The sequence below is a fragment of the Mangifera indica genome, chromosome 8, assembly GCF_011075055.1.
Source record: "Mangifera indica cultivar Alphonso chromosome 8, CATAS_Mindica_2.1, whole genome shotgun sequence".
In the NCBI taxonomy this organism is placed as follows: Eukaryota; Viridiplantae; Streptophyta; class Magnoliopsida; order Sapindales; family Anacardiaceae; genus Mangifera; species Mangifera indica.
Genome location: NC_058144.1, coordinates 12,140,789 through 12,158,815, shown reverse-complemented (window position 1 = coordinate 12,158,815; position 18,027 = coordinate 12,140,789). Strand labels below are relative to the sequence as shown.

Here is an 18,027-nt window from a genome sequence, read left to right as displayed (position 1 = left end):
TGAAAAATACTCATTTCTCAAGTTCTTTTATTTAACTTTAAAAAATTTAAACATCTATTTATTTATTAAATTTTAAGATTATTATCAGAGGTAAAATCGTTATTTAATAAAAATTTTAAAAAACTAAGAATTTATCATAGTTACCCCTAAATTTTAAAATATAACAATTTCATTTTACCCAAGTTTGAAAAATATCATTTCTCCCACTAGATTTTTTATCCTCTCTTTGGTGAACTATCCTTCCTAGTTGTTGACGTTCTCCCTCCTGAACTCATTGTGGCTCTGCCCTAGTCCATTGAAGACAATTTCATCATTGTGAGATGAAGATGATTGCATCTTTATTAGACGAAGGGAGGGTGGTGACGCGACCGGGAGGGAGAACGTCAATGACCGAGAAAGAGCGATTCATTGGAGAGAGGAGAAAAAAACCTATAAGAAAATGATCACTTTTTAAATTTTACCTATGTGAAAATTTTATATTTTTAAACTAAAGGAGAAATTTAATAAATTTTTAGTTTTTTTAAATATTTTTATTATATTTAACTAAATAACGATTTTATCTTTGATAGTTATCTTACAATTTAACAGATAAGTAGGTATTTAAAGTTTTTTAAAATTAAAAGAGAAAAATTTAGAAAAAGAGTATTCTTTGAATAAGAATAAGTTATTTAGCCTTTATACTTATATTCAAATCCGTGTTTTATTTTATATAAAAATAAAAGTTAAAATTACAACATTACAATTTAAAATGAATAGAACTAAAAACCCTAATAAATTACCTTCAGGCTTTCCGTCCTATCGCAGAAGACATAATAAAGTTCAATTTTTCTCCCATTTTATCACAAAGCACACCAAATCTTTGCATTGATAGGAAAATCATAAAATTGAACTCAATTATTTTTTCCTTTTTTTTTTTTTTTTCCATTTTGCAGGCTTTCACATAATAACTTTTTGTAAATTTCAAACGAGTGGGAAAAAGACATAGTTTTAATTTATTCGTTAACCAAAAACTTAAAAAAAAGATTTTATCACAGAGAGTTACTTATAATAAATTTTATATGATTTATGTTTAAAAAATATATTAAATATTAGATACTATTTAAAAAATATATAATAATATAAAAATAGATTAAATTAATTAATTAATCAAATTGATGAAATTGTAGATTAATATACTAATCTGATTTTTAAAAATACCGAGGAAGCATGAGAAGAACACATGCGAGATAGAGTAGAGAGTTTCAACTAATCATCTCATAAGAAGAAAAAAAAAACAGAAATTCACCCAGTGGGAGGGAGAGACTAAGGAAAAGTTCTAGTGTGTGAGCAACTCTAGAAAAGTTTAGGGTGTGAGTGGGGTTGACAGACCGTACAGACCTATAGACAAAACAGGCTGTCTATCACTCAGTCCAGGGTCGCTTACAATTATACATGTCTAAGGACCCACGAAAGCTGAATTGAAGAAGATTGACCATATAGTAATAGACCTCTCAGACAGCTTACAATGCTATCGTATGCATGCAACTACTTCTTAGTCTGAAATGGCGTTCCACAAGCAGTCAAATATAGGCACTTTCTCCACCAGACCAGATAGCGTAAGTTGTACCACAGATGGCTTGTTAATTGGTATCAACCTTTTCAGCATAGGAGAATATGCCTCGTCTCTTTCTTATTATTTATCTTTTATTATTTTATTTTTATTATCCAGAAATCCCTTCAACTTGCTTTATAAGCCCATGTTTGCATTTAATAGTTTCCGGAAAACCTCACAAATCCTCACCTCAAGATCTTCTTTGAAGCATCTTTTGGTCCCCCATGTAGTTTTCCTTTTCTATGTAAGATCAGTTGAAGCATGAGCATGAGATTTCTGAAATCAATCTATTACATGTGCTTGATGTCATACCTACGTCAAAAATTAAAGTAAAAATGAAATTGAAGTTCTTCTTATCCTTAAGATTTCCAAATACATCCATTCACCACCTAAAAGTCTTTCTCATACATTTATCTATTCATCATCCATCCAAAACTTCTTATTCATTGAAATATCACGCAAGGGAAAAAACTAACTCTATACAGATGACTAGACAGAACATCCTCTCCTCTGCTTTTGCTGGGATACGCAATCCTCACGGATATTTTAATACACAAAACTGAAATCTTACAATCTGTAATTGCCAAGTTGGTTGTGAAGTAGTCTCAATTATTATTAAACTTCTGCTCTGGGTTGCTTGTCGATGCCTGCATCATTCATCCAAGGTTAAGGCGACGACAAATTGGAAGATTAAAACAAGAATGAAGTGGATTTATATGCTTAGAATGTGTTACTTGAGACAGATAGTTGTTCTTCAAGTTTTATGGATTGTTATCAATGTGTATGTTATTGTTCAGAATGTAATTTCTTAGATTGGCTTTAAATGTCTATTTCATACAGAATTTAAACACTACTCTTTTCTTTTGGAAACAGGACACAATAAATCTTCAGGTTCCCTTGACAAAAAAGGGCAGGCCCATATGCTTGCAAGTAAATTCCATGCTGATATCAATAAATTACAGTCCATTATTTACACAGATTCAAGGAATTGTTCTAAGCATTGAAGTGAGATACCCTGAAAATCAACCACTTTAATTGCAGCAAGAGTTTGTTAAGTTTCAACCTCATTTTGTATTGTTTCTCTTTCAGAAACTATGCATTTACTACCATGCCTTTTTTGTCTAACATGACAAGAATTCAAATAATTTCCAGACCAGTACAAGATAATGTACTCACCCCTACTGATGTCACAAAATTGCAAACAGCACATTTCACAGATTGCGCTCCATATTGGTACATCAATAGCATCCTGCAATTCCCACAATTTACGTGCGCAACCTGATTTGCTGTCACAATACAGATGCGATGCTCATTGTCAAGTAATTTGATTTACCCAAAAAAAAAAAAAGAACATGAACACAATTGATGAGGTATCCAATCTTCACTGATACTTGATGAATAATTTGAGTTTTCATTTGAAGATAATTAACTGATAAATCGGGTACCTTCCAAGGCTAGATTGACAGTGTGACAGCAAGAACATTGAACGCTTGTTGCTCCGCGGATGTACATAAGCAAGGTGTGGCAACCCCCACAGACCAACTGGGCCATTTCAGTGCCTGCTCGTGATTAATAAGGGGAAAAAATCGATAAGATATCCTGGAGTATACAAGCCAGAAAGGAATTGAAAGAAAGGAAGAAATTTACCTGGTGGTGGCACAGCAGTGACTGCATTGCAAACAGCGCAACACACAGAGGTCGCCCCAACTGGATAGAGCAAAAGGTTTCGACATCCAGAACATACAAGCTGGTTCTGTGCACCTAAGCCTCAACAGAAAATTTTCATAGGTTACTCCTAGATCAACCACTATATATAATCAATAGAAACATCTGTACTATCTTAACGATTTGTCATTGATGCAACGATAAAGATCTTTAATCTTCATCACTAATTGCAGAATCCATTCCACACTCAATTCTCTTACTGAAAGTTCACAACTAATTCTCACAGTTCTATCACTAAGTATTAATAAGATCTCAATATTTCTTAACAAGATAATTTTTTTCACTGGAATTCTTGAAGATGCTTTAATTTAGACAGAGAAGCAAAGAGGATTCACATTGCATGAGAGAAAATAATTTGAAGATGAGTAATAAATTAATGAAGATACCATTAGCAGGAGGAGGAGGAGGTGTAAATGGAACTGGAGGAGTTGGATACGGAGCAAGAGGAACTGGCATTGCAGCAACTTACAGACCTTCTCTTTCTCTTCCAATCTCCCACAAGCTTTACTTCCTCAAAAACACAAAAAAACAATTCTCTCCCATTTTTACTATCCCTGTACACAAAATCAAAGAACACCAGAAAGAGCAAACACTTTGAACATGCACTATTGACTCCAAAAACTAAATTAAAACAAAAACCGCAACAATACCCAGTTGAGAAAAACCTATCAAAAAAGAATCAATGAAACTGAGTGAAGCATTGTGAAGTGGGGCAAGCACATACCTCTGCAAGTTGCAAGATGATGTGGGAGAGAGAGAAGAGTTACAAGTTTAGCATTATAGAGGATAGAAGGAGATGACGTTGCTATAATAAAAGAGAGATTTTACCATTTAGCTTTGTATGTTGAATTTAGGGTGAAGCTTCATTTTCTAACTACTTTTTGCCCATAGATTCAGATAGATAACTAAATGTAGCGGGGATTGCACCACTGTTGTATGATTACTCGCCCGTCTGCATCTTGATAATGTGTTAAAAGAGGAAAAGGACAATTTTTCATCTAAATTTTAGTTGGAATTCAAAATCATATCCACTATTGTATGATTACTTACCTATCAACGCTTTCTAATAATCTTTCATCTCTGATTACAAAGAATGACGAAACGTCGTCTAGATATATAAAAAGATCAATAGAAAGCATCGACCATGGGTCGAAATAATAATGGTTGGAGAAGGAAGCAAATCTTAAAAGTGAAATCTAAACTTTTCAAACTTTGAAAATGAGCTGAGGAAAATGATTTTAAGGTTTATAGATAAAATGATAATTTTATCTTTGTTCTTAATTAAAAATTTAGACGGTAATTAGTTCACAAGTGTGTATTTAGATTTTTCAACTGTTATGGATAAGATTTTGAAATTAAACTAAAATTTGGATAGAAAATAGTCATTTTTCCTGTTAAAGATTATGAATTTCCATATTTTATTAAGGATAGACTACAAAATACACTAATACCTATCAACACCGTTCAAGTTTTTAAATTTGTGGGTTAAGTCAATTACAAAAATATGTAATTTAAATTAATAAGCTCTAAACGTGTGAGTCTTCACTGATTCTATAATTTGTAAATTGTTATGCGGGTAAGTTTACCTTCCAAAAATAGGATCATAAATAGCATCTATCCATCATGTAGTCATATCTAACCTAACGGTTGATGGAATATATCACTTAAACGCAAATTGATCCAAAACACATTTGAGCAAATTCTGATATGTAAATAGGGGGAATAGAAAATCTACTTTTAGTAGAAAGAAAGCTTGACCACTCAGTCAAAGCCACACATTTTTATCCGGCATACGCCATAAAAGAGTGAGATTCGTGCAATGCAACAACTAGTCAATTTTTACGCTAAATTCCAAAAAAGTTCATCCCTACTCTTTATGAATACCAAGTCTCGTCACTGCAAAGATATCCAAAGCATTTGGTATTGTTCACCTAATTATCTTCAATGTAACAATTTCTAATATTTTCTCTTACCGGGAAAGGATAAAAGGATATCCTTTTTTCTTCAACAATAAATAATTTTTATGGGAACTGTTGATAAGATTGAAACTCAGATGAAAACATACTCTTTTTTGGTTCAATATCTGTTCTGCCAAGGCCGTCTCGACTGATAACCTATATGGGTTGTTTGCATTAACAGATTTAACCCACGTAATGTTGGGATCATTTTAAGAAAAAAAGGAACAAATGGATCTTATCAGATTCTTAGAAAAAGAAATACTTATTTATTTGTTTTTCATGTTTTGTGAATAGTTGAGACATTGAGAAATTTCCAAAATGGTAACTTTTAAAAAGACTTTACAAATTTAGATAAAATTTACATTATACCTTTGTATATATTTTAATTGATACGTCATTCTTTCTATTTTGAAAAAATTAGAGTTTTACTTTCATTAGTTTCAATAGATAGTGGTGGTTCAAATTTGACTCGAATAAAAAATAATTTGATTCAACTCAAGTTCAATTTAAATTTATGACTCAGATTTGGGGTTTTAGCACATGATTCATTTACAAAACAATATCTTTTTTTCATTATTTGAGTAAAACGATGTCAATTTGTCACTGAGTCATGAGCTTGAATCACAAATTAAAGTTACTAATTTGAGTTATAAATTCAAGTTAAACTTGAGTCATAAATCCAAACTACATATTTGAGTTATTAATTCAAATCGAATTCAAATTAAACACCTTTAGCTTGAATTCAATTTGGTTTAAAAAATGAATCAAATCTTCTTATTCAAATTTGACTTGAGTTTAAATTAAATAAATTCAAACTGATTTGAATCAAATCAAGCCAATTTATAAAAGTACGTTAGGTCTATTTTGATTTAACTCTTAATGGGGTTTGGTTTGATTAATGTTTGATTACTAAAATAGAAAGATTACCTTGAAATAGATTACTAAAAGATTACTGGGTATAAATGATTACTATTTTGATAAAATTTATGGTATAAATCATTATTGTGTTTGGTTAAAGGTAATAAAATACCACAAGTAAATTATTTTACTTAAATGCCCTTGAATATAATTATTTTAAAATATTTTTTATATTATTTGTTATATTAATTAAAAATAAATTTTTTTTATCTCAAAAAATTAATAAATAATAATATAATTATAATAAACTCAAGATTACCTCAGTAATCTTTAAATACCTAAGGTGAATGTGGTAATCAAATTACCACCTATATTACTTGTCATTCAGCATTGGTAATAGAAGATTACTGGAATCTTTTATTACTGACAAACCAAACAAATCAATAAAAGATGGATTACTAAGGTAATCATAAAATCCCCCAACCAAACGCACCCTTAATGGTATATATTTTGATTTAAAATTTATTTATATTATTCTAATTTTGAAAAACTAAATTATATTTTTAGGTTTAAAAACTACCCGACCCCCTATCTTCAGCATTATCTGAGTGTGTTTGCCTTTTATGTAAAACGATCAGAACTGGACGTGACTGTTATATGCAAGACACCGTCACCAGAACTGGAAGACGCTTCGTCAGTGGACGAGTCGAGAGGGAGCCAAGTCTCGGGCCACTCTGTTTAAGGGATTGGAAAAAAAATTAAGTTTTTGTTGGGTGGTCCATTTCACTTTTTATGAATAATTTTATGCGAGTTGTGAATTGTCATTGTTAATGCTAATGTTGTTTGATGCTTTTCCTTCATTTGCAAAATGAAGCAAGTTCTCTCTCTGTCTTTGGACATTATCTGGTTTTTGCCTTTGGCCCATCTTATTATTATTATTATTGTCTTTTGCTTTTGGTTTTTTCAGCTTTGAAATTGCCTCAGGGGACGCGATCTTCCCATCAAATGTGTTAAAATTTGGACCCTCGATCAATAAAGTATGTCTAACAATTGAAAAAAAAAAAAATGCTACAATTATGAGGTTGAGAAAAATGGAGAATCAAAATATAACAAGACAGAAGCAGAAAAGGGAGAAGGAAAGTGATGAACAGAGTGAAAAAGGCATGGGCAATGTAAACTCTGAGAAGACTCCAAAGTAAATAATTAATTTGCAGGTCCATGGACAAAAGGGACCACCTTGTTGTACTTTGTCGGCTTTTCTCTTAAATCTAACTTGATCCCAACTGGATATTCCAGCCATTGCTCCGGAAAGCTCCATCTCCATCAATCATTTCAACTTTTTCTCGGATCACCTCTCATCTTTAACCCCCGACAAGAACTTCAAGATTTGCTTAGTATTGTTATTTACTCTTCTCTTGATAACATTATCATCACAATAACACATTAAATTTATTTTAGATACTGTTATACATTACCCTATCTTGCCTAGTGTTAATATCTTTTTACCCCATTTTTGTCTCTTTTAGATCAAACTAATGATTTACATTATATACCATTGCACTGTCAGGTATTACTTTTATCCTGTTTTGATATCTTTTGTATCACAATTCAAAAAAATTATGATCGCCCGAGCCATGAGCTTGTGAGCTAACGGAGCGCCTATCATTCTCAAGCTCCAACACAGCTCGTGTCAATCCTCATCCTAGTAACGTTCCCCGGGGCTGTAAAGTAATTGTAACTTTATGAAACAAAAGAACTGTTTCAGAAAAGCATGCACATGAAGAACATGTTAAGTTGAACTTTTGGTCGAATGGCATCCAAGAGCAGAGCACCTACCACAATTATACAGGTTGTGGCCTACGGTCCTCAAATTACATATGCTTGACTTCAGATTTTATTTATTAATAAGATAGCTTGAATGCATCCAATGTACACGAGACTTAAATCACATTCTTCAGTTCAATTTTCTTGAGTAATGAGAGACTCTTATTTGAATTTAACCGTTTTTTTTCTTTTTTAAGGCAAACCAGCCTTAGAATTATTACACTAATAAATCAAAAATTTAATTAAAAAATTTTACCCAAAAAAATTTAAACTTAAACTCTTTCATACTTGGAATTATTTTCCTTTCTCACTCGAATTAATTTAGATGAATTATTCGATTCAATTTACTGTTTATAGATCACGAGAAAGGAGAAAATCAAATCAAATCAAGCACCATGTACATCCGCTAATACCCAATTAAGTCAAATAAAGCCAAAACAAGCAATTTCGGCATCTACCTTGGGTCAAAGTTCATTGAAAGATTTCTAAATAAGACTTGTGTTTACATTGAACTAGATACACGTGTGATTTAAGATCAGCCATACACATAGCTAAACAAGATTTGCTGAGGATTTTCAGATAAACATCATCTTTAGTACTGTGGTGGAAACATAAATGAAATCTTGATAGACAACTAGATAAGGTCAGCAATGTGAGGCCACAACATTATCAAATCATGAATCAATGATAGTTACTGTACTAATTATAATGGGAAAATTTGATCAGCGCCACTTGCAAGGCTAAAGAAAACACCAGAAATGAGCAACATAAGCTTTAAGGAATGAAGAAAGAACCCATAAAAAAGTATTTTGGGACAATAAATAAGGACGCAAGATGCTTGAGATATTAAACATTTTGGTAAGGAAACTAGCAAAAGCAAATGAAATTTCAATCACAATTCGAGTCTTGAAAACAAGATCCTTGATATATTCACATATCAAGAAACCTGATGGACTAGTATAAAGAGAGCCTGATGATACACTTGTTAGTCATGCATCTACACTATTCTAAGAATTTAGTGGTCTTTGCTTACCAATCTCTAAAGACTTCTACCTCTGCAAGTCTGGCCACCCAGTGTCACTGAATATAAACAAATTTTTGAAGGGGCAACTCAAAGTAAAACGTGTAAAATCTGCTCTCTCAAAGCTAATGTTAGCGCAGAACACATTTACTCATCATATTCAATGTCTCGTGTGAACTTTCATACATTTGAAGTGAACTCTTACCTAAAAACCTTTCAATCATAACAATTCTTGCCATCACTTTCGTCACCGACAAGTCATAGGAAAAGAAAATCCACTTGATATAATTTTAATATTAATGGAACACTGGTGAAGGGTTAGGCCTGATTCATACATTTATTTCTTTTCTCCACAAAGACATCCAATTCCCAATAATCACTTCTCATTTTATAATACAAAGAAAAATCTGGGAAAGCAAATCTTTGCTTACTACAGATGGTGTGATAACTTACTCTTCATCATTTTCAGCGTCTTGATTTCCATACACAACAGAAAAATAGTACCCTATTGTTTTAAGAGAGAGGCCTGGGAACCTGTGAGAACTGCCAGGTCGCAGATCAATCTTTACAAATGGCCATTGCATTGCTTGTGCAGCCTCACACTCTTCCCATCCATCTCCAATTACGCAAAACCGGACATTTGGATCGTTAAAACGTTCCTTGACCCATTGAAAACACTGGAGTTTCCCCACTTCCCATGAGCTGTAAACTGAAGAAACAAATAATTTATCAGTTCTTAAACCATTTCTTCTTTATGACAATCTATTTAAAGCACCAAAACTAGGTGCAAGCTTTGTACATGGGATATATACAAGAAATATGCACTCCATTATTATCGATCCATATGGAAGTAATATCACATTTAAGAAATTATATAAAAATTAACCATTATTGCTATAATGTCAATTTCTATATACTATCAAGATGTGGCAGATTATTTTATGGAAAAGAACGTATATCAGATTTGTGATATTTACAGAAATTATTTCTTCTGCAACAGCCAATAAGCATTAAATACTTCTGAAATTTTTCAGAAGTTTTGAATCAGTATTATCCAATTGCTGATGCTAGGCCCATAATGCGTAAAGATAGAAAAAAAAAAAAAAAAACATTCATTTTGAAGCTTCATGTTGTCCAATATCCTAGTCTGCCATCATTCAAGGATTATATTTCAGTAGGTGATGGTAATATTCCATCCTTGATTAATGTGTTCTCAAAGGGAGAACAAGGAATCCCTCATGGAAGTAATAACACCATACAAGGTAATTTGAGTAGTTGCAGTTTTATCAATTCAAATGTTGTTTCTTATGGTCTTAGAGGGTTAGACTAGGTTGCAATCTCTGTAAGACGGTAGAAGAGTTGGTGGTTGGTGGTTGTTGGTTTACTTATTGCCAAGAAGAAATTACATTGCAAACAATAGGTATAATCTTCATGGGAAGCCCTTGGCTAATTTAATTTGTCTAATTGGGTCAAACTCTTCTACTACTTTTGGGATCTCAAGTTCTCAACAGAATGTAAATAATAGCATCAGTAAGAATCACTCTTTACCATATGGTGATGATTCGAGAGGAAGAGGTCTGGGCTACTCTGTTCCAGGTTTCATACCTAATCCTAGGTTTTTTAATGTTTAACTTCTTGTTGCAGCATGTTAGGAAATTATTTTCCAAGAGACTTGGGTATTTCTGGTTTCTACAGTTACATCTACGCCTTCTTTATTTCTGGTTTAATTAATTTGTCTAAGTAAATAAAGGTAAGAGGAAACAAGGGGCAGAGTGAATCTCTGATTAAAGTCAGACCTTGCAGGTTTTGGCTCCTGATCATTCTTTTTATATCAATAAAATTGTGATAGCCACTGATTTCTTGAATGGGCTAGACCAACTTTCCTAGCAAGCTAATCAGATTGAGACTGAAACTTTTCTAGATGCAGTTTAAATGTTATACAATGTTACATATTATGTAAAATACTGTTTGTTTTCTAGGAAACAGAGACAAGAGCAATGAAGATAACAATGAAGATATGTTCCGTTAATTGCCCATACAGCTGATGTAGAATTCATTCAGGGTAGCATCTGCTTCAGAAGTCAAAAGAATCTATAACAAGGCTCTGACTTGCTAAACTAATGTATGATAAGCATACCACCTTAAGTAGAAATATTGCTCTGTGAATATGGCAACTAAAACAGACAATGATGAAAAAGCTAATGTTAAATATGAAATGGAAAGACAATCTTGATTATAAAAAAGATGAGGGGGTACTAGAGTATAACATAATTTATAGGTGAATGAGATTAAAAAAAAAGGCTGACCGTCTCCATGCGCTATCCAATTGTCAAGTCGAAAGAGTAAACATTTTGCAAGGCTAGGAATCAATGATCCAGAAGTCACCAAAATATTTACATGTTGGAATTTTGCAATAGTGCAGTCAGTGATTCCACTGCTTGAACTAAAAGAAGAAGTTGCGTTATCTTCTCCACTTGAACACTGCTCCAGAAAAGCCAATGCTACACATTGGAAACAGAGATGAATGCTATGACAAAGTGATGGAAATATGTATTATAGAACAAGCTCAAATTACAATTAGCAAAATAAGGTACTGATTTTTATTTTTTTTAAACAAGAGACTCAAACAAACTTAAAAAATTGAATAAAGTTCTACAAAGTAGTGTCCAAACTATCTGCATTTATTCACACATGTACTGATTATTAATAATCAAATAAAGATGAAAGGAATTCCAAGACTTAATAATTTAGCATAATTTGCTCTTGATTGTAGTGATTGCATTTATAATTTTCATTTAATATATAAGATAACTCAAGCATTATCTAGTCATAGTTCCAGCAAGGATTTTAATCTATAATGAAATTCCCAGGTCGCTAATTTGCCTTTAAACAGACATTTCATAATAATAGGTTACAAAATTGTGGCTACAGATTCACAATTCAGGTAAAAAATTTAAACACCAATATCATCTCTCATTTAGAAAGATGGATGCTGATTTCTATTAATGTGGAAAAGCTTTTCATCATTTAATGATCTAGGTTGAATTTCACAGCTTTACCTAGACAAGGTTAGAAATCACTAAAATACATTGCACTATGCTAACAAGAGAAGCACTTAAACACTGGAACCAAAAAGGAATATGACAGAATTGAATTACAGCTACATCAAGATTCTCAAGGAAAGTATACCTGAGGATAGCCATCTATCTGTATATTCGTCAGTCATACTATACAATTCATCCAAGAAACTCAACATTTCTTGATCAAAAATACTTTGCAAACCCTGAAATAATATACTTAATCGTATCACTGCATTATACACCATATTATAACATAACAGCTCTGACAGAGTAAGCAGCTTTCTGAACGAGATATGCAGAGTTATCAGTACATAAAAAAGATTAAGAGGAAGAAGTGGCTGTTGATACAAACCACATATTACTTCCCACTTCAAGGAAACACACATTTTGAGAGAAAAACCAAATTTGGAAAACCATACTTAGACTAAAACATTTTCCATAGATTCCTTAATCTCGAACAACCTATCTCCATTTCAAGATGAAAACCAGATGCACAAATTTTGATTCTTGTTACTTCTAGCTCAAAAATCCACCGAAGCAAAATTTTGAAAACAACAAATGAAACAAGCATATTCTTTTTATCAAACAATCACTAGTCCAGTTAACATATTGCTACATATGAATACAATTTGTCATTTACTAGCCAAAACAAGTTTATGAAGTACTAAGTATGATAGTAACATAAGGATTTCATTTCTGAGTACTTTAACTTGGTCTAGACAATCATAAAACAAACTAGGTAAGCATATAAAAAATAAACAGATCCCATTCCTGATACACAACAAATATAAGTACCTGTTTATACTTATATCCAACAGCTCGGAACCTGTATGCTAGCTTCTTGAAACAGGGATCATCAGGACTAAACCCATCTCGGTTAAAATCATAACCAGAAAGATCTAAACCATCATCATATTGCTTCAAAGCATCAAGAAAAGGCTTATTGTAGTTCTCAACCTACAAAGTTAAAATGAAAAAGATTCATACTTATAGCATTCAAAATCATAAATTAATAATGGAAATATCAAGTGAGATTGCAAACTTACTTGCTCATAGAAGAAATAGTCATCACACATTTTCAGAATGTGATCCTCCCACATTCTCCCAAGCTCAACACCTTTCTTTACATCTTTTGAACCATTAAAAGCCTCAGCAAAAGCTCCATTCAGCAAAGACTTGAGCAGTATAAGGGTCTCGTCCATGTCCCAGATGTAAACATTTGTCATCCGATTCCTGGCCTTTTGAGTCTTTTCTTCAGACGCTGACGAGTTCTCTCCCATATTTTGTCTTAGAATCTGTTGAAAAATCGAATTTTGAAGTCGATAATCAGCAAAAAAACTAAATTTGAATTTGGGTTTCTTGTTTAATGAGATGCTCCATAATTAGGGTTTAAGAAATCAAAGTCAAAGAGAGAGCATTTCGAACTGATTTGGATATATTTAAGGCCAACGGACTATTTCCCACCCCCCACCCCAGTTATGCTTTTTCTGCAAATTCCCATAAGTTAACTTTGAAAAGCGTATTTACCTATTTATGAGCTATTGAAAAAAATGTTAGATTGACGGATTCAAAAATAAAATCGTTATTTTATCTATAATATTAAAAGTAAACTTAAATTTAATTTTTTTTATCCCCAAACCCTAACAACTAATAATTTTTTCCTAAATCAAGTTTTTAAAAACAACATTTTCCCTCCTAGAGTTTCCAAACTTTCAGATTAAATTTTCTGATAATGACCGATGATCTCCAGGCAACATCTTTTTCTCCCTAGCATATTCTTTTTCTGCCCATGCGGTGTCTTTCCCTCTTGGGCGTCGTCGTTGACGAAGACTCTTTGTTCAAAGAAGAGTCTTCGTCATCGATGAAGACATCATCTTCGTCTCTTAACGAAGATGATTTGTCTTTGTCGATGATGACACATAAGAGCGTCAGAAGTATATGATTGGAAGGAGGGGCCGTCGGGGAGGGAAAGTAGGTGCTTAGAGATTATCGGTCGTCGTTGAAAAAATTGGATCTGAAATTTGGAAACCCTAGGGGGGAAAATATAGTTTTTGCAAATTTGGGTTAGAGGGAAGTGTTAGTTTTTAGGGTTTAGGGGGGAAAATGATATGACCAACGGACTCAGTTAAGTTTAACGGCTTATGGGTGGGTAAATGAGATTTTCAAAATTAACATGGGGAACTTTGAGAATTCAGCCTAGTGTGGGTGGGAGATAGTCCTTTGGCCAATTTTTTTTGTATTATATTTAATTATTTAGAGGTATAACATCATTTTCAAATTATTGAGGGCAAATTGATATCTCAAAAATTTTTAAAAGACCCTAAATTTTTTCGAATTTCTACTAACCCCCAAAAAATTTTATCAAAACCTTAATATTTTTAAAAAGTATAGTTCACTTCCTTATATACAAATTTATGACAAAAACACTTTTATTTATAAGAAAAAGGAAGATGAAAATGAAAAGAAAGAAAAATAAAAGATTTATTTTATAATTTGAATATTTAAAATATTATTTTTAATTTATATTAATTTAGGGTTATATAATAATTTTGAAAAATGATATGGTAGAGATAAAATAGTAATTTTATTTTCTCATTTAATTATTTCATTGACAGAATTTGATGGAAAATGTTATTTAAGCTTAATTTATGAAAATGTGTTAATTATGCTAGATAAGAGTGAAAAAGTATTTTAAAATCAAACATCAGGTGGAAAAAATAAATTATTATAAAGGGAAATTATATTAAATGTCCTTTTTACCTCTCTATTAACCGAAAATACTAATTTTTCTTATTCTTAAGTAAAAATGCCCAATTTTTTTATTGCTAAGGAAAAATGCCCTAAAATTTTTTTAAAATACTAAAATTACCCTTCACCACATCTATATAAGCCCTTTTACTCATTCTTATTACACACACTTCTCATATCACTCAAACACTCACTCTCACTCTTATTTTTACTCAATATTAATTAGTACGAATTTGTTCGAATTAAAGAAGTCCGTATTTCTGAATTCGAATAAAAAAATTAGTTTGTAAAAAAAAAGTACTTATACGAATCTTAACTCAAAACTTGATTTTATTTGTTAAATCTAGTTTGTATGTCATGTAAATGAGGTATTTGAATATTAGATAACAATATAGGGTTAACTGAAATGTTAAAAAATATGGGAGGTATTTTGATATTATACAATATATAAAAGATTTAAATAACATGTTAAGAATAAATAGATATATTTTGATACAAGACAATAGACAAGAGTGTTAAATTAAGTGTTAGATAATTATGGGGGGTCAAATGAAATGTTATAAAAATATGAGAAATATTTTGATATTAAACATTGTAAGAGCATTATTAATAAAATATTAGGAATAGATATATGTATTTTGATATACGATAACATACAAGAATATTAAATGAAATGTTAAGTAATTATAGGAGGTAAAATTAAATATAAAAAATATGGGGGGTATTTTGATATTCATAATACATGAAGGATTTAAATAATAGGTTAAGAATAGATAGATGTATTTTAATATAAGACAACATAAAAGGGTGTTAAATAAAATGTTAGATAATTATGAGAGGTTAAATGAAATATTAAAAAAAATATAGGGGTATTTTGATATTACATAATATATAAAAAATTTAAATAACATGTTAAAAATAAATATATGTATTTTATTAATAGGAAACATACGAGAGTATTAAATTAAATGTTAGATAAGTATATGGGGCTAAATACAATGTTATAAAAATATGAGGGTATTTTGATATTAAACATTATAAGAATGTTTTAAATGAAATGTTAAGAATATATAGATACATTTTGATACAAGATAATATACAAGGTTGTTAAATAAAATGTTAGATAATTATAGAGAGTTAAATAAAATATTAAAAATATAGGGGGTATTTTGATATTAAACATTGTAAGAACGTTTTTAATGAAATATTAAGAATAGATAGATGCATTTTGATACAAGATATCATACAAGGGTGTTAAATAAAATATTAGATAATTATAAGGAGTTAAATAAAATATTAAAAAAATATAGAGAGTATTTTGATATTAAATATTGTAAAAACGTTTTAAATGGAATGTTAAGAATAGATAGATGCATTTTGATACAAGATAACATACAAAAGTGTTACATAAAATGTTAAATAATTATAAGAGATTAAATAAAATATTAGAAAAATATGAAGAGTATTTTGATATTAATAATTGTAAGACTGTTTTAAATAATTATTACAGATTTTTTGTTATAAATGAATATTTTTTTCCAAAAACTTGTCATTGTAGGATTGATAACTAAAATAAATAGTTATGCATCGGTTCGTTATCAAGGAGAATGGATTCAAGATGATAATAACAAAATAAAATATATTGGAGGATTCAAACAATTGATTAAAATTCCTTATGGAACAATATTTAAGAGATTTATTCAGCTTTTGAAGGAGACTTGTGGTCTTGATTTAACGAAAAACTACCTTCAACTATCAATGAAGCCAAGAAAAATTAAGCTCGACTACCCCATACAGATCCAAAATGATGAAGATGTCCAGGGTCTTATTGATATATCTCAATACTTATAGAAATGTATTCTTGTTTTTGTTACATGTATCCCAATTGAAGGACAAGAGGAAGAAGAAGAATAAGAATAAGAAATTAGTGGAGTGAAAAAAAAAAAGATTTGGAAAACTTGATTGATTTCGGTGATGACCATTGTATATTGCAAACTCATAGGCTCATGGAGAGAAAGATAAGATTCCCGACTGAGGTAACTTTGATGGAAATGATATGCTCGATATTCCTTTTGAAGAGATAGAACTCGAGTATATGCCAGGGTATGAATAGTTTACAGCGTGAAGATCCTATTTCAACTAGTGAAAATTATTCTAGGCTATTTTTTGACAATGTCCCCACTAATCCGTTTAGATGGCTTCTTGATTTTCCTCCACAGCCATCAACATCATCAAGTGGTACAAGATCGATTGGAGAGGAGAATGGTGTAAAACTTGGTGATATTTTTCATAATAAAGTACAATTGAAAGATACTATGAAGCAATTTGCCCTATTGAAAGGATTTCAATTCATGGTCAAGAAGTCTGACAGAGGGCGATAGGATATTAAGTGCAAGGCTGAAAATTATCAGTGGTATATACATGCAAGCAAATCCAAAGTCAGTAAAGTGTTTCAAATCAATCAAATGAATCCAACTCACACATGTTCAGTTGATCAAATAATGTCACATCACAGACAAGCTGGGGCTCGAGCTTTAGGTCAATTAATGAAGTTAAAGTTTATGTTGATTGATCGAATTTATCGACCTAAGAAAATAATTGTGGATATCGTCGACTAGTATAAAATTGACATTTTATATTCACAAGCTTGACGGGAAAAAACTGGGCTTTAAATTCATTGAGGGGCTCATCGGAGGAATCATTTATGCTCTTATCAAATTATTGCTATAATCTACAACATACTAATTCGAATACTGTTACTGCTATTGAAACGGACGATGACCATCGATTTAAGTTTTTTTTCATGGCATTAGGATGCTCCATTCGTGTATTTAAAGATTATCTCTAACTTGTTATTTGTATTGATGCTATTTTCCTTAAAGGTCAATATCTAGGTCATTTATTCCTTGCGGTGGGCCTTAATGGTAATAACCAGATATACCCCATTGGTTTTAGTGTCGGTAAAAAAGAAGATCACGATACGTAGTGTTGGTTTATCAGGAAGATTAAAGAATGCATCCATGATCTCTCCGAGTTAGCGATAATCTTAGATCGGCATCATATTATATACTCTGCAATGGCTGAAGTCCTTCCAGGTGTCTACCATGGATGTTGTTGTCATCACCTTTTGTGTAACATGCGGGCAAAATTTCAAACGAGATTTAAAGGTAACGTGTTTAAACAAGTATTAAAATTTTGAAATGTTTAACTTTTTCATACATT

The 18,027-nt window shown here is 31.3% G+C and overlaps 2 protein-coding genes across 3 annotated transcripts; both read right to left on the bottom strand.

Annotated features, from left to right (window-relative positions):
• Positions 1-1,921: 1,921 nt before the first annotated feature.
• On the bottom strand, positions 1,922-4,200 carry LOC123222751 (protein LOL1). Of its 2 annotated transcripts, none has more exons than XM_044645688.1 (6): positions 4,041-4,200; positions 3,703-3,870; positions 3,239-3,358; positions 3,037-3,150; positions 2,768-2,877; positions 1,922-2,238 (listed from the first exon to the last, which is right to left on the bottom strand). In XM_044645688.1, exons 2-6 carry the CDS (start codon positions 3,770-3,772, stop codon positions 2,197-2,199), a joined length of 456 nt encoding a protein of 151 aa, XP_044501623.1. In that variant the 5' UTR covers positions 3,773-3,870; positions 4,041-4,200; the 3' UTR covers positions 1,922-2,196. The 2 variants fall into 2 exon arrangements, with proteins under 2 accessions (XP_044501623.1, XP_044501624.1); XM_044645689.1 differs by having other exon boundaries at positions 3,239-3,352; positions 4,041-4,199.
• Positions 4,201-9,240: 5,040 nt separating this feature from the next.
• On the bottom strand, positions 9,241-13,525 carry LOC123222445 (eyes absent homolog). The gene is made up of 5 exons (XM_044645207.1): positions 13,104-13,525; positions 12,853-13,014; positions 12,167-12,260; positions 11,284-11,478; positions 9,241-9,686 (listed from the first exon to the last, which is right to left on the bottom strand). The coding sequence occupies exons 1-5, from the start codon at positions 13,335-13,337 to the stop codon at positions 9,427-9,429; spliced, it is 945 nt and encodes a 314-aa protein (XP_044501142.1). The 5' UTR covers positions 13,338-13,525; the 3' UTR covers positions 9,241-9,426.
• Positions 13,526-18,027: the final 4,502 nt, after the last annotated feature.

What these genes read in the sequence shown, in the direction of transcription:
- LOC123222751 (XM_044645688.1), bottom strand. Translation starts at nt 3,772, where the DNA reads ATGCCAGTTCCTCTTGCTCCGTATCCAACTCCTCCAGTTCCATTTACA. An exon ending in CACTGCTGTGCCACCACCAG is followed by an intron (nt 3,151 to 3,238) that starts GTAAATTTCTTC and finishes AATCACGAGCAG; the next exon opens with GCACTGAAATGGCCCAGTTG. An exon ending in ATTTTGTGACATCAGTAGGG is followed by an intron (nt 2,239 to 2,767) that starts GTGAGTACATTA and finishes TGAATGATGCAG; the next exon opens with GCATCGACAAGCAACCCAGA.
- LOC123222445 (XM_044645207.1), bottom strand. Translation starts at nt 13,337, where the DNA reads ATGGGAGAGAACTCGTCAGCGTCTGAAGAAAAGACTCAAAAGGCCAGG. An exon ending in TTGGATATAAGTATAAACAG is followed by an intron (nt 12,261 to 12,852) that starts GTACTTATATTT and finishes ATATTATTTCAG; the next exon opens with GGTTTGCAAAGTATTTTTGA. An exon ending in TTGGATAGCGCATGGAGACG is followed by an intron (nt 9,687 to 11,283) that starts GTCAGCCTTTTT and finishes TTGTTTCTTCAG; the next exon opens with TTTACAGCTCATGGGAAGTG.